Here is a 15,195-nt window from a genome sequence, read left to right on the forward strand (position 1 = left end):
GGCCAGCCGCACCTGGTGATTGCACCCGGACACCTGATGCTACGACCTCAGCCCCTGGAGAAAGCAGCTAGAGCAGGGTCCTCATCACCTGCAGTCATCGAATGGGGCTAAGGACTTCAGGAACCTCAACCAACACCCAAGGAAGGGAGGGAGTCCTTATGAAAAGGGCGTACAGCACCTGGGAGGGGACAGGGAGTGCTGTTGCCAGACCCCAAGAAGGCCCCCGGACCTGTGATGCTGTGGGGCTGCTGTGCCCTGCTGTCCCTGGACTCTGGGACTCCCTGGAGCTTCTCGTGCAACTCGAGGTTCCAGAAAGGAGGGTGCCCCCCCCTCCATGAGTTAATTGCTGAGTGTGAGCATGTCTTCAGTTCAGCCTCCGAGGTGGTAGTGCTGCACACACTGGTGTGTGCGTACATGGGAGTGTGCATGTGTGTGCACCAGTGAGGGGGTGCGCGAGCCTGTGAGAAAAGGCATGGATGTGTTCCAGGTGACCCTGTAGACCTGTGATGTGGGTGAGCATGTGTGCAGTGTGTGCCTGACAGCCCCACACACCCTCACTCATGCATGTGTGTGTGAACATGCATGTAAAAGCATGTGATGTGCATGTGTATATGGGTATGGCTGTGTGCCTAATGGCCACGAGGGCCTTTCCTTTGTGTGGCTGTGTTTGTGAGCACATGAGCATACAAGCGTGTGTGAGCATGTGCATGTAGGACTATCTGAGCGTGTATATGTGAGCATGTATGTGCAGATGAGCAAATATCTGACAGCCCAGAGGACCCTCTTATGTGTGGACATAAGTGTGTGTATAGCATGTGCAATGTTTGCCTGAAGGCCCTGAGCACCTAGGCATGTGAACATACGTGTGTGTATAAAGAAGTATGTCTATGGAGAAGCATATGTTGAAGCATGTGCTTGATGTGGATGTAAGCACTCTGAAGTCTGTGTACAGATGTGTATAGGTTGCATGCCAGACTCAGTGTACATGTGTTGTTATGACCCAGGGCTGCCCCTCAGGATGGGGTCACCACCCTATCCCCCTGTAGCTATCCACACTCAGGCCTCTCAAGTGTCCAGGCAGAGAGGTCAGCAGGGCTTGACAGCTTCCTGGCCAGACAGTCTAAAAGTGGTCCCCATATGCCACAGTCCTAGGCCACAGCTGGTCTTTCCCCCATGTGCAGTACCCTGTCCAGTACATCCCCATGGGAAGCACCTCACGCTGGGCGTGGCTTCCACCCACAAAGAGTGGCCCTGGCAGAAAGTACAGATGATGCTTGGGGGCCTACAGTGCCAGGCCTGCCAGGGGGAAGAGGTGAGGGCTCTGATTGGGCCCTGCCTGCCCAGCTGTGTCCTCTGCCACACACAGCACCCTTGGTGGTGCCCCAACCCCATTCCCCGGGGCCAGCCCTGCAGGAGGGGTCCTGCTGTGGGCCAGCTGTCCCCCACTCCTGCTCTGTTTGTTCCATGATCAGATCAGGGCAGATGAAGCCTCTAGTCAGCGCCCAACCCAAGAAGCCTCTTCACACCTCAGAGCAAGGGCTGCTACAGGCTGGGAGGGGCATCTCCTCAGATCTGCCCCCAAGTCAGCCTCTCCCACACTGAAGCCCCTCCCACAGCAGGATCCCACAGCTTGTCAGCCCCGCCCACATAGTTAAAGAAGGCGCCCTTCCCTTCTGGTGCTCTGCTTCAGGATACTTGCCCTGCTTTCAACCCTTCCATGCTCCAAGGTTTCCCCCTGCCTGTGTCCAAAAGCCTCTAGCGTCCAGAGCCCTGGAGTCAGCACAGGCTGGTTGCAGCCAGAACCACTCCCTGCCCACTGGGAGACTGATCTGAAAACATCCACAGTGGTGAGCTGTACGCACTAGGGCTTATCTTCCCCGACTGTGCCAGGTCACAACTTGCCACAAGGATCTCCCTGCCCCCCCCCCCCGCCCCCCGCAATCTGCCTGTGTCCTCCTGTCCTCATAGCAAGTGCTATGTGGCAGGGCTGGTTAAGAGCTGGCAACCACCACCACCACCACTAACACCACCCCGCTCTGGAGGAAGTGGGAAGAGCCAGCTCTCTGTGGTGGCTCCTAGGCCAGTGCCCACCAAGATGGATGGCAAGCCAGGAAGACCCACAATGGGCGCCCGCAGGATGGGTGGGAATCCAAGGAGGGGTGCTTACCTTGTCATCCACGTCACTCTCGCTGTCACACTGGGGGCAGAGAGAGAAAGAAAGTCAGTGTCACTACATACCTGCCACCTCCCACCCCATGGGCTCCCATCCCCTGACTTGGGGCCTGGGGCCTGGACACGGGTGGAGGGGCATCCTGGAGAAAGGATGCCTGGGGGTGAACCTCCAACCCCCTTCCCAGGGTCTGTCTGTGGGACAGCCTGGCGATGCTGAGAGCAAGCAGGAACACTCAGATCTCAAGCAGGTGTGCCCTCGGGTGTGGGCAGAGGGAGGGCCTGTAGCCTAGGGTGGAGGGAGCAGATGGTTGGCCCCTGGAGAGTGGACATGGGCCCGGGCAAGAGCGAGACACGGACCCTTCCACTTCATCCCAGTCACCTGGGTGTGACATGCCAAGGACAGAGCAGCGGGGGAGGGGGGCACACCCGTCTGTCTCAGACTCTTCTGGTCCCACACAGCACCTATGAGGGTCTGGGCCTGGGACCCCTGGAGTGTCAGTCTGGCCGGTGTGCTCTGGGCCCATGGGGAAACTGGTGGCTCAGCTAGCTACTGGAAGATTGTGAGAGTTGGGGAAACAACCCCCTCTCCTGCTGCCAGTGAGCAGAGGACACGGAAAAGCCTGCTGGCGAAATCCCAGCTACACCCCTACCCCACCCCCCGGAGAAGCAGCAGCATCCCTCCCTAGCAGGGACTGTTCACACTGAGTGCAGGAATGACACACTGAGCGGAGCTGCCAGGACTCGGGTGGGGTGGCTGGTTCCATGAGCTGGCTGACCTGATAAACCATTGACAGGGCTCCCTCGTGTGTGCCCTGATGGTTGGCTGTGATGTTCACAACCATGATGTGCGGGCACCTGCATGATACACACCCCGAAGCACTGACTTGATGGCAGTCTAGGGCCTGCAGGGTGGAGGGGACATGCCCAGGCCAGGCTCACACCAGGCCTGTCACACATGATAGGGCCAGACCCCAGAGACTTCCGACTTGGTGACAGGGGGGACAGACATGGTCTCCTCCGGCCATCCACCAGCCAATCCCAGATCCCCACTTTTGGGTCTCCATGAGCGGCTCCAGGGGTCTCAGAAATTCCGTGCAGCCCTGCCTTAGGGCTGGCCCTCTGGTTGCAGGGAACACCCATGGACAGGGCACAGGCTGGCAGGGAGAGAGGGCCACTGGGGCAGTGTGCTGAGGCCCACAGAGGGGAGGGTGGGGAGCATGCTTGGTGGGCTGCACAGAAAGGAGGACAGGGAGGGAACATGCCGCACTACTGGTGTAAGTCAGGGTGACGGGAAGCTGAGGCCTGGCTTGAGGACAGTGGGGACCTTGTGAGTAAGCAGGAAGCTAGCAATGTGGTTGGGGGAAGGGCCAGGAATCCTGAGCCTGGTAGAGGGCCCAGGGGTCAGGCAGGGTCCCCTCTGAAGAAGCAGCTGGCACAGAAATAGCTGGCTGGGTGCACTTAATTAGCGTCGCAGCGCCAGTGAGCTGGAAATGGCACAATTCCCATTATGCTGTCAGAGACGGGTGTGTGTGTGTATGTCGGAGCCCTGAGCTTGGGGGAGACCCAGGACACTACAGCACCCATGATCTCTGGCAGCACCCAGCTGGGTGAGGGGCTGCTCCAGCAGTGAGGAGGAGGCTGGGGCTGGCACCCTCAGCCCCTCGTTATGTCCTGCAGATGGATTTAGGGTGGAATCCTTAGGAGTCCTGTTCAGATTCATGGTGGTGACTCAGCGGGCACAGGGTGTGTCTGCATTTGTCCGTGCCACCCACTGGCCGAGCCTGTGTGCCCACCAGCACTATAGGTGGGGGCTATGTAACCCCCGACCCAGAGCTCAGTCCTTCCCCCGCTTCCAGAAGCCAGTGGCTCCCGCTGGGCTAGGGCTGGGAGACAAGGCAGGCCAGCACCACTATCAGCCCCACCAGCAGTGGCCTCCCATCTCCAGGCTGTCAGCCTTGTGAATGCTAATGACCACTTCACAGCACAGCGAGGAGGGCTTCCTCTCTGTCAGACAAGGTAGGCATGAAGCATGCCAGCAAGGAGGGGTGCTGCCTGGTCCAGGGCTGCCAGGTGGGGAGGGGTGGGGCCAGGCTAGATCAGCAACAGAGACAGAGGGGTGTGTGGCCTGGGAGTGCTGGTGACCTTGCTCTGCCTCCACTCCAGGGCACAGGGCCGATAGGTGACCGTGTTCTGAGCACTGTCCAGGGGACTCTGGTGGGGGAAGGTGGTCTTGGCTAGCCCTACCTTCTCAGCTCCCCTGAGCAGCCCCAAGGAACCCGGTAGCAATGGCGATAAAAGAACCTAAAGCTCAGGCCACACACGTGCCAGCTGGACCCGAGGCGCAGGGTGTCCCTCTGCCACGGAGTTGGACTCTCAGGTGTGGGTGGGGCCCGGCAGCACTTGAGACTCTCCATTGGCCGGGAGGGCAGCAGCGTCACACTCCAGTCTGGTGCATGTGAACAGTAACCAGGAATGTGGGTCCTGAGAGTACAGCTCCTGTCTACTCAGCTCATTCACTTTTTATGAACGAACAGGCTTTAAAGCAAACGAAGCACTAAGCGCCCAGTTAATGAACAATTACATCACTGCAGCCTCCGAGACCCTGCACACAGCCCAAGCTCTGGGGCCCCTAAGCCACGGGCAGGCTGCCCAAGTTGCGCCCTGCAGCAGCGTGCTACATGGTCACCACCTGGGGACCTCCAGCTGGCCTTACAAGGGGTCAGCCCTTGCACGGGGGGGGGGGGGGGCGCAGTGAGGGCAGAACTCAACCTGGAGAAAAGCCACCCCTCATATCCCTGAGATGGCCTAAAGACAAAGTGAAGCCCCACCAGGCTGGCTGCTCAGACCCAGGCCTGGCCCCGCAGGCCTGCTCCTGCATCTCATGGCCACATCTACTTGCACGTTGTCCAGGGGACCTAGTGCCCACCCTGTCCCCGTGTTCATTCAGTTGCTGTTCAGCTGCATGTGGCTTCTTGAGTTAGTTGCGAATTTGTTTACTGGCCTCTGGTCACATGAAAATCTCCTCAGTCCCACACTAACAGAGCCCTGGTTCTTCAGTGGGCAGCCTGGAGACAGCCCGCACTCGGGCAGACGGGGCCAGAGGGGAAGCGCTGCGGGCAACGGACGGCGGGTGAGCCAGTCAAGGAGAGTTAACCTCCCTGGCGGTGATCCCGAGTGAGGCTCGGGGTCAATGGTCACTGTCAGAAGCGGTGGCCCCGAGCCACACTCGGGATTACACTGCAGAGAAGTCCCTTAAGGAACCTCAAAATTACAGCGACACAGTCCACAGGTTAGGTGTCCCACAGGTAGTGTAGCTTGCAAATTGAGGCACAGAACAAACAAGGCAGCAGCACACTGGTCCGATGATCAAAGAGCAAGAGACAAGAAAGGTGAGGTTCGCCGAGCCATTTATCCCTCCGCCCTTCAATGAACAAAATTACTGACATAATTAGTCCACCAGGGAGGTTAATGCGTGAACTGGAGTCGGTAGTCAGGGCCTGAATGGGTGGGAAGTAGTAAATGAGTGAGAATGAGCTCGGTAGTGAATGTGTGGATGAGTGAGAGAATCAGTGAAAGAATAGGGGAGAGAATGAGTGAGTGAACAGATTGGTGAACGGATAAATGAGTGAGGGGGAAGGGTGAATGAATGAGAATGAGCGGGAGGGTTCATGAATGAACGAACGAGTAGATGACTGAATGAATGAACGAACAAGCAAGTGGGTGAAAAATGAAAGATGAACGAGTGAGTGAATGAGAGATGAATGAGAGGGAGAATTAAAAGAAATGAATAAGTGAGTCAGTGGGTGAGAATGAACGAGTAGGTGAATGAACGAGAGAGAGCGTGAATGTGGATCTGGCCTCACAGTAGGGAGTGGGTGCTTAGATGTCCCCAGGCATCTTCCCTACATGAACCAGTGATCACCACAGGGACAGTCACTGCCCCACTAGGGTTCCGAGCCTGCTGCTCCTCACTCCGCCCGTTGTACCAGCCACACCATGACGCCATTGCTCTCCACCCCCCACCTATCCCCGGCCCCAAGTGTGTCCTGCGTTCTGCACCATCTGACACACCACACCTACTTGTTCATCTGCTCATGGGCTCTCCTCTCGGGGCGAGGTGGATGTCTGCAGCCGTGGCCGGTGTGGCAGGCCCTTGCAAGGATGCCGGAGGCTATGCCGCTGTGCAGTGAGCTGCGGCTGCTCGCCGACCTTCATCTATTCCCCTGTTGTCAGCCTCCGAGTGCTAACTGCCTCATGAATTATTTATCGACACAGAAGTCTTAACCAGAAGCGGTGTTAACAGTAATTTCTAACCTCCTGTGCCACAGTGGCCTTGCCCGTCTGCATAATTGAATTCCACATTCTTCAGGCAGCTTGGCAAGGGGCCAGGGTCTCAACATGTATCCCCAAGGCCCGTCCAGTCCTGCCTGTCCCTTCCTCTGGTGCTGGCCATTAGGGGATCCAGGCCCTCAGTGTACCCTCCCAATACTGCTGTCTGGGGCCCTTGGTCAGAAGCCCTAGCTGGGTCTCCTCTACTGGGCTGCCCAGGGGAAGGAATACCCCTCCTCAGACACCAGGGTTCCCAACTCTGGCTGCTGGGGCACAGGAGACACCTTAAACACTATAGGCCGCAGCTAGCTGGGGGTTCCCTGGGGTACAGGCAGGAACTCTGGCAGGAGGTAGGTGCCCAGGCCACTCTGGGAAGACCCCAAAAGCAGGAGTAACCTGGCCCTCCGGTGCCCACCCTCCCTGGCAGCCTGATCCTGGCCTCCTGCTGAAGGGGGTCCTGCCAGGAGTCTGTTATCCCTTAGTCCAGACCCCTCGTGGGTGTCTTGCTCTCTGTGGCCTGTCCCTGGAGTTGTGCCCCTCAGCTGCCTGCCTTACCCACCCTTATCCTGGCCTCAGATATCCATCCATCAAGGGGTCTTTTCCCAGGCATCTCTTTGCCTCTGTTTGAGACCAAGCACTGTGGACCCCTCCAGCCTCAAAGTCGACTCCTTCTTACCCCACCCATCCCAGAGCCTGGGTCCTGGGCAGGCCTCTGGCAACCTTGAAAATGCCCACCTAGTGGTGAGGAAGTATATACACCATGAAGGATGGACACAGCTAGGGGGCCTGGGGCCACCCCCACGGAACCCGGAGAGGACTTCTGGGAGGGGTGCTGGGCACTGCTGGCCAGATGGATGGATGGAGGGAGTGACTGATGGGTGGGTGATAGGTGGATGGGTGGCTGGTCAGACAATGGGTGGGTGAAAAAACAGGGCTACACTAAAGGATGGGCAGACAAGCTGTTGCAAACAGTGACTGATGGATGGATAGATGGAGAGAGGAATGGATGGGTTGAGAGACTGACAGAGAGATGGACGGATATATGGACAGAAGGACACATGGACACTTCAGAGGCGGCATTATTGGTTGCAAGGTAGAAGCTAGGCTGGGCCCATGCTTTGCCATCCCCATGAGCCTCCCTCTCTAAGGTTGGAGGAGGATGTCTATGTGGCTCTGGGGAGAGTAATGGCGGGTTTATTGCTTCTGTACAAATTATGGCCGCTCCGTGGGGTCCCGTGAACAGGACCATGAATGTCATAAACCTGCCTCATAAAAAGTGGCCAGGGAGGGGGGCCGGTGCCGAGCAGGCACTGAGGCCGAGTCTTCCCCTGCTAGTGGGGGTACATGACCCCTATAGGCCCAGGAGCTGCCAGGGCATGGGGCGGTGTGGGGATGACACAGGGCACCGGGAAGAGGTCTAGAGACCTCCCTCCTGTCACGACTCCCATGTTCCTTGAGACTTCGTCCCTGCTCTCCCCAACTCCCCTCCCCCTCCCCCTTCTCTCACATCCCCTCCCTCCCAGTGCTGGCAGGACCCAGATGAAGTCTGGAGACCTGGGGCAGTCGGGTGTGCAGATGCTGACAATGATGGCAGCGTGGGCCAGATGGTGGAGAGCATGCTCACCTGCTGTACAGTTGGCCCCGTGACAGGGGCCCCACGAGCAGTTAGCACTCTACATGGGTTCACAGTCAGGACTTACCGGCGCCTTAATTTTACCAGGATCTAGTCCTAGCGCATGGACTTCTCAGGAGGGGGGCCATTGAGTCAAAGTGTGGGGCCACAGACACCCCCAGACACTGTCTCGCCCTCACACATGGGCCTTGCTCTGGGACCCACACCTCACGCCCAACCTGGGGTGTCGAGACAGTGGTCAGCTGGGACATGGCTCAGCTGCTGAGGGAACGGCCATGCATGCACCCTCATCTCACGCTGCTAACCCCGCTAGGCCCTGGCAGGGCGTCCTGAACCTTCTAGCCAACTTTGAACCAGTTTGGGCACAGCTGCTGGGCACAAGGACCTCCTCCAGCACACTCACTCGGGGGGTGGGGCTGGGGCTTGGCAGACTCTGGCTCCCTGACAGCGGAAGCTTGGCCCTGCTCCCTGGCTACGATGACCAGGGGACGATGGTGCCTCACTAACTAGCAGGCCTCCGCGGGTGTGCTGGTGAGGCTGTGTGGGTGAAAGCAGTGCTTGGGAATGTGTTAAGAATGGATCCTTGTAAAATTAAGGTGCCGCGAAGTCCGTTCAGTGAACCCAGGTGGAGTGACAAGGGCTTGTGGGGTCCCTGTCATGGGGGCACCGTCTGTACACAGGCCTGGATCGTACAAATGGAGGGGTTGCACACATGGGTACCCAGACATGTACGCGGATGTGCCCACAAGACCACAGGTGCCCACGGCAGCAGTTCCATTCAGACCCACAGCCTGACCCCACATCTGCCCACTTCATGCCCGTGTGCATGGCAGGCCCGCAGCCCAGCCCCTCCCTGCTGCCACCTGTGGCTCAGACCCCAGAAGAAGCATGCCACTGAAGGCTCTTTCTCTGCAAACACGCGCTGAGGTTGGGTGGAGGGAGGACCTCCAAGGATGGACTGGACCGTGGGTGCTGAAAGCCAGGAGCCTTGGCTGCCCCAGTCGGGGCCTCAGTCACAGGGCCACTGTCCATCAGAGGAGTCCCCCCTCCCCTGGGATGGGCTTCCCAGGGGGGCCATAGATTCAAAGCATGGGGCCATAGACACCCCCAGACACTGTGTCACCCTCACACACGGGTCCTGCTCTAGAACCCAATCCTCACACCCAACCTGGGGTGTGGAGACAGCGGCCAGCTGGGATGTTGCTCATCTGCTGAGGGGACGGGCCTGGGTGCACCCTCATCTCAAGCCGCTAACCCCGTCAGGTTCTGCAGGGTGTCCTGAAACACATCTGGCCTGTCTGTCCCCTTGCCCAGAATGTCCACTCCCTGGCAGGAGCCTGTGCTATCCATGCGGTGCCCAGTGGATGTTCCAGAGGGGGTTACACATGTGGGGCTATGGGGTCCACGTGCTAGGGCTGGTGACTAGCCGCCCAGGATGGCAGAGTTGGGGAGAGCCACACCCAGGTGAAGGGAAGAGCCAACAGTGGCCCCGAGGTCTGGCCCAAGGGGTTCTGAGAAGATGGAGTATTTGAGGGGTGGGCAGAGTGCTCTCCCATGGGACAGCTTTAACCGAAGCACCAGGAGGGAAGGGACACTTACCGAATAGCCTTTTCCCGAGACCGCCTGGGCCGAGCTCTGTGGGAGGAAGGGCAGGGGAGTCAAGACCGGGCCAGCACTGGCCTGTGCATGCACTCTGCCCCTCCCCTGGTACACCATCCCGTGAGAACAGCCCTGCCACTTGCCCAGAACCCTCATTGGGCAATGTGGCTCTGATGGTCCCAACACCCCTCCTGGAGCCTCAATGGCTTGTCCAGAGACAGACTGGGGGTCCCAGGAGGAACCTGCCTGACCAGCGTCTCTGGAGGCCTCAGCTCTGGGGCCCCATCCTACCGCCCACCCTGCGTCAGGACTCCTCTACTGGCTGCAGCTGCCCTGGGCTTGGGTCATGGCCAGCCCATCAGCCCTCTTTGAGGGCCAGGCCCCAAGGGCAAAGGAAGGCTGTGGGCTGCTGCCCAGGGTGTTCTGAGTGTGGGAAGGGCCTTCTGCACCCAGACTAGCCTTGCCCTGCACACCCACCTCACTTGCCTGCTCCGACCCCAGCCTCCTTCCGCATGGGCCCAGCTCCCCAGAGTGGCCACAGCATCCCACTGGAGGGCTGGGGATGTCATCTGATGGGGTCAGTGCTCAGACCAGGAAGGAGGCTGTGAGGCCCAGTGGGAAGGTCAGGCCCATTCTGCCTGGAAGAGAGTCCTGGTTTGCTGACCCAGCTGTATCCCACCACTGTGGGCGCTTATGAAACTCCAGGCCGACTACCCTGACATGAGGCTGCTGGGGGCGGGAGGTGAGTGTGGAGACAGTGAGACCAGCTGAGGAAGGTGCAGCTCAGCCAGATGCAGGAAGGTGACTGCAGGTCGTGGGCACCAGACCAAGAACTGGCGCACAGTCTCCCCACCACCTCTGCTCCCCTCCCCTCTGACTGCAAACTGGGGCTTGGGGCCCCTCTCATACTCTTCCCAGTGCAACCCCTACTAGGGTCCAGGTTGGCTCCATGGGAAGTGTCCAGCTGTGCTGCCCTCCTGACTGATGGTTCCAAAGGACGACCCCTTCACAGTGGGCTGGGGGCTAGGCAGGTTGCGGGGGGGGGGGGAGTGCTAACACAAGGCCAGAGTCACAAACATGGGTGGCATACACAGAGGCTGAGCTTGTCTGCAAGACCCCCAGTCCCTGTCCCCAAACAGCCCTTTAGTCCTTGTCCCTCGAGAGGACCCTTCAATTCCTGTTCCCAGGACAGCCCACATTCCCTGGTCCCCAGCACAGTCCTGAGTGTCTGCCCCACAGTACACTTGACCACTGGGCCAGGCATGGGCTCTGATTACTATTGTTCAGCCCCAGGCTCTCAGCAGAGGGCATGTCCTCTCATGGCCAGCGGCCCGCCCACTCCGCTCCCGCCTGGCTGGCCGGCCACACTCACATCCTCACTGAGCTGGTCCCGGTCCCGGGAGCTGCTGCGCCTGGAGCTGGTGACCTCGTGCCCACTGTCGTCACCATTGTTCATACCGCCCCCTCTGGGCACTGCAGCCTTCAGCTGGGGAAGGAGACAAGAGGGTCAGTACCTCCACTGGCGGCAGGGCAGGGCGGCCTGTGTCCTGCTGCTGAGGCTGGGGGTGGTGGTGTGTGTGTATGTGTGTGTCCCCACAGCCTATAGTCCAGCAAGCCTGGGTCCCTACAGCCCACATCTCAGTATGGGAGTCACTACAGCCAACCTGAGCCACCATATCCCACAGCCCATAGGCCAGGGCAAGGGTCCCCACAGCCCATTACCTGGCCAGCCTGGGTATCCACAGCCTGCATGTAACCCAGTCAGCTGGGGTCCCCACAGCCCACATATAACCCAGTCAGCTGGGGTCCCCACAGCTCACATATAACCCAGTCAGCTGGGGTCCCCACAGCTCACATATAACCCAGTCAGCTGGGTCCCCACAGCCCACATATAACCCAGTCAGCTGGGGTCCCCACAGCCCACATATAACCCAGTCAGCTGGGGTCCCCATAGCCCACATATAACCCAGTCAGCTGGGGTCCCCATAGCCCACATATAACCCAGTCAGCTGGGGTCCCCATAGCTCACATATAACCCAGTCAGCTGGGGTCCCCACAGCCCACATATAACCCAGTCAGCTGGGGTCCCCACAGCCCGCATATAACCCAGTCAGCTGGGGTTCCCATAGCCCACATATAACCCAGTCAGCTGGGGTCCCCATAGCTCACATATAACCCAGTCAGCTGGGGTCCCCACAGCCCACATATAACCCAGTCAGCTGGGGTCCCCATAGCCCACATATAACCCAGTCAGCTGGGGTCCCCATAGCCCACATATAACCCAATCAGCTGGGGTCCCCACAGCCCACATATAACCCAGTCAGCTGGGTCCCCACAGCTCACAGTCCAGCCAGCCAGGTGTCATCATGGCCCACCTCTCCACCCCCCTTCCCATTCCATGGTTACTATACCCCACATTTTAGCCAGCGGTTACCACAGCCCACTGCCCAGCCTGGGGGGTCACCACACTTTTTAACTCACACCCCAGCCCAAGGGCAACCACAGTCTAGAGCCTACAGCCCAGCTTGGGGTCACTAGCTCATAATTCACAGCCCAGCCAGCCAGTGGGTCACCATACATCCAGCCCAGCTGGAGGACAGCAGACCACACAGCCCATCATGGGGTCACAACCCACAGTCCACACCCAAGCCTATGGGTCAGCATACCCTAGACCCCTGCCTGGAGTCACCTCACCCCAGACCCTCACTCAGGACCCACCTCTGCTGGGCCCTCCACCCACTACAGCTTAGAGGATGGTCTTAGGGTATGGTTTGCAGCTGTGGGCAGGGCCAGCAGCGATGGAGGAGCGCAGTGTTGAGCAGGGAGGCCCAGCCGGAACACTAGGCTACGTCCACTGCTATGTGCAGTTGGCCCCTCCATGTGGAGACAGGCGTACGTGGCTGGCCAACTGGGGCACGGGGCTCCAGGCCTCCCCAGCCCACAGTCTGGACCACAGTGGGAGTGCCCGAGACCTGAAAGTGGGAGCAGGGGCCCAGAAGCCCTGTGCCTCTGCACTGTCACCTGCTGCCACTGCCCTCCACCTGATGGAGACGCTAACCTTAACCCGGGTGGGCGAGCTCAGCACTGGCTCAGTCTCCAGGGGCAGGGGGAGAGGGGGAGGAGGTCTCACAGCACCCCCGCCTCCGCCCAGGTTAGAAGAACCAGAAGCAGGGGACCCTGCCCAGGGAAAGCGTTTCATCCAGAACTCGTCTCCCATGGATGCAGGTAGGGAGCGCAGAAACCACACCCCAGAAAAGGCAGCCCTCCCCCCAGTGGCCTGATGGGGAAACTTGCTTGGCACCTACATAGGGAGGAGTGGAGGTGGGGAAGGCATGGGCCCTGGGTACCCCCACTAGGGGCCAAAAGCCCCACCACCTCCTGCCAGGCTCCAGGGTGTGCCCGCAGTTCTTCAGGCTTTGTTCTCATGCTGGCTCTCCAGGCCTCCCCGACTCCCCCCAAGAACCCCACCCATCCCTCAGATGCCCCTCTATGTTTTTTTTGGTTTGCAGCCACCCAACAGGGTCAGCACCAGTAAGGGTCTATGTTACCAAGAACCCTAGCCCATCCCCAACTGGGCATGGAGTGGGCACTGTAGTGCCCACTGGACTTGCGAGTTCCTCCTGAGCCTGCTGGTCTGAAGGCATGCTGCAGCTGTGCCAGGGGCACACTTCCTGCAGGTGGTGGACAGCAGCCCCTCTCCCCAGCAGGGCACCACTTAGCATGCTGAGGGCCCGTGGACTGAATCGAATATTTCTAAACCAAGGCCCACCCAGGCTGGCTTCTCCACAGGAGCCGTCCACACCCTGGCACCCCACCCACTGTTTGCTCCCTACTGTGGATTCCAGGTCAGAGCCTCTGAGCCCTGTAGTGACTAGGACCCTGCCCACTGCCCTCACAGTTCTGAGAACCATGTGCATGGCCCGGGTAGCCTGGGCGGGTGGGGGGTGTTCAAAACAGACAGCCAGTACTCTCATCCCACCTCCCCTTGAGCCTGCCATTATCCACACCGCTCTACAGCATGGGCAGCAGCCACCATGAGGTCGGGACGTGCTCAGGTAAAGCTGAGGGCAGGGCTGCAAACATTTACCTGAAGAAAGGTGGTTCCCCTCCCCAAAACTCAGTCACTGGAAACCCCACGATCATAGCTTGACCCTAACATACACATGGGCCACCACGCCAGCTGTCACCACCCTGGTCCTGAGAAGGTCCCTTAGGTGAAGAAAACCCTCCCCCGTGCTGCAGAGGAGAAACTGGAACAGTGAGAAACCGGTAGGATCAGGCAGCCTGCTCTCCCACCTGGCTAACCTGGAAGGGTCTCCAAGTCCCAGCCCCTCCTCACACCCAGCTACAAGCTCAGCCAGGACCACAGATGACTCCCCAGGGACAGGCTGAAAGTCAGGGTGGGGCACAGGGGATAGCAGAGGAGGGCCCGTGGCTGGAAGGGTGTGTGCACCCAGAGGACAGGGCTATCAGGAAGTGTGGACTCTGCCCTGAGGTCAGAGGGAGCCCTCCAGCATTCTTAATGGAGGTGACACTGTCTTCCAGGGAAGGCTACCCAAGAGGGAGGCTGTCACTCAAGAGCCGCCCTCCATGCTGATACTGGGGCAAGCTAGTTAATGTTTCTGCTCAACCCCCCCATCTGAAAGAAAGGGAGAATCGCAAGATGGAGTTGTGGCCAGTTCAACAAGTTGGTTCCATGCTGACCAAGAAACCCAGCACATGGACACGACTTTCACAGACTAGCTTCAACTGGCTTGGGGCAGGTGATCGCAGACTGACCCGAGGGGGAAATAGGCATCCGATAACACACTCCCACTTCTTGGACAGTGCTTCTCCAAGAGGACAGACGGCTCCCCCCCCTGGGGCATTAGAACAATGGGGGGGGGGCTGCGAGAGCCGTTAGTACTTTATCCTGCGTGATGAACCATCAGCACAAGGTTTCACTGCCGCAGGGTGCTGAGAACAGACGGCGGTCTACAAGAGGGTCTCTTTGTGTCAGTTCTGGTGTATACTTTAAGGAACATGCCCAATCCATGTAGGGGGATGGTTTTATCGACATAAAACTGACCCCACGCTACACTGGTCAAGAGTGGGGCATGGCGTGCTCTCATCCTCAAAGCCGGTCCACAGGCTTCTCCGCTGTGTACATGTTTTCCCAGACACGCCGTGGGCATCATGTGCTCCTGTGCATCTTGGGTCTCTAGTATCTCCTTCCTCTTCTTTCTGAGCTTTCTAAGTGCCCATCCTTTGTTGTGGCTGTAGACTTTGCTTCGGTTCTGATGCGGCCTCTAGTGGCCCTGAAGCTGGATGTGGTACCATCACAATGCACTTGGCTTCTGTCCAAATTGCCCTGTGAGGCCCAGTCTAGAGGAGACTTGGAAGGTGGAAGCAAGACTTGCCTGGCTGTGGCTGGGAGCGGATGGAAGCCAGAGTAAAGGGTGACCCCCTGGCCCCAGCCCCGC

The 15,195-nt window shown here is 59.1% G+C and overlaps 1 protein-coding gene across 8 annotated transcripts in view; it reads right to left on the reverse strand.

Annotated features, from left to right (window-relative positions):
- The window catches only part of FBRSL1 (fibrosin like 1), a 41,456-nt gene that overhangs the window by 14,654 nt on the left and 11,607 nt on the right, over positions 1-15,195 (reverse strand). For 7 of the 8 annotated variants that reach the window (XM_075533817.1, XM_075533816.1, XM_075533818.1 and 4 more), the window contains exons 3-5: positions 11,106-11,219; positions 9,734-9,769; positions 2,168-2,197 (exon numbers count right to left, since the gene is read on the reverse strand). In XM_075533817.1, coding sequence (XP_075389932.1) covers positions 2,168-2,197; positions 9,734-9,769; positions 11,106-11,219 — 180 coding nt within the window. The remainder of the gene's footprint in view (positions 1-2,167; positions 2,198-9,733; positions 9,770-11,105; positions 11,220-15,195) is intronic. The other variant, XM_075533819.1, reaches the window with a different exon arrangement.

This window comes from Tenrec ecaudatus, chromosome 16 (assembly GCF_050624435.1).
Source record: "Tenrec ecaudatus isolate mTenEca1 chromosome 16, mTenEca1.hap1, whole genome shotgun sequence".
Taxonomy (NCBI): Eukaryota; Metazoa; Chordata; class Mammalia; order Afrosoricida; family Tenrecidae; genus Tenrec; species Tenrec ecaudatus.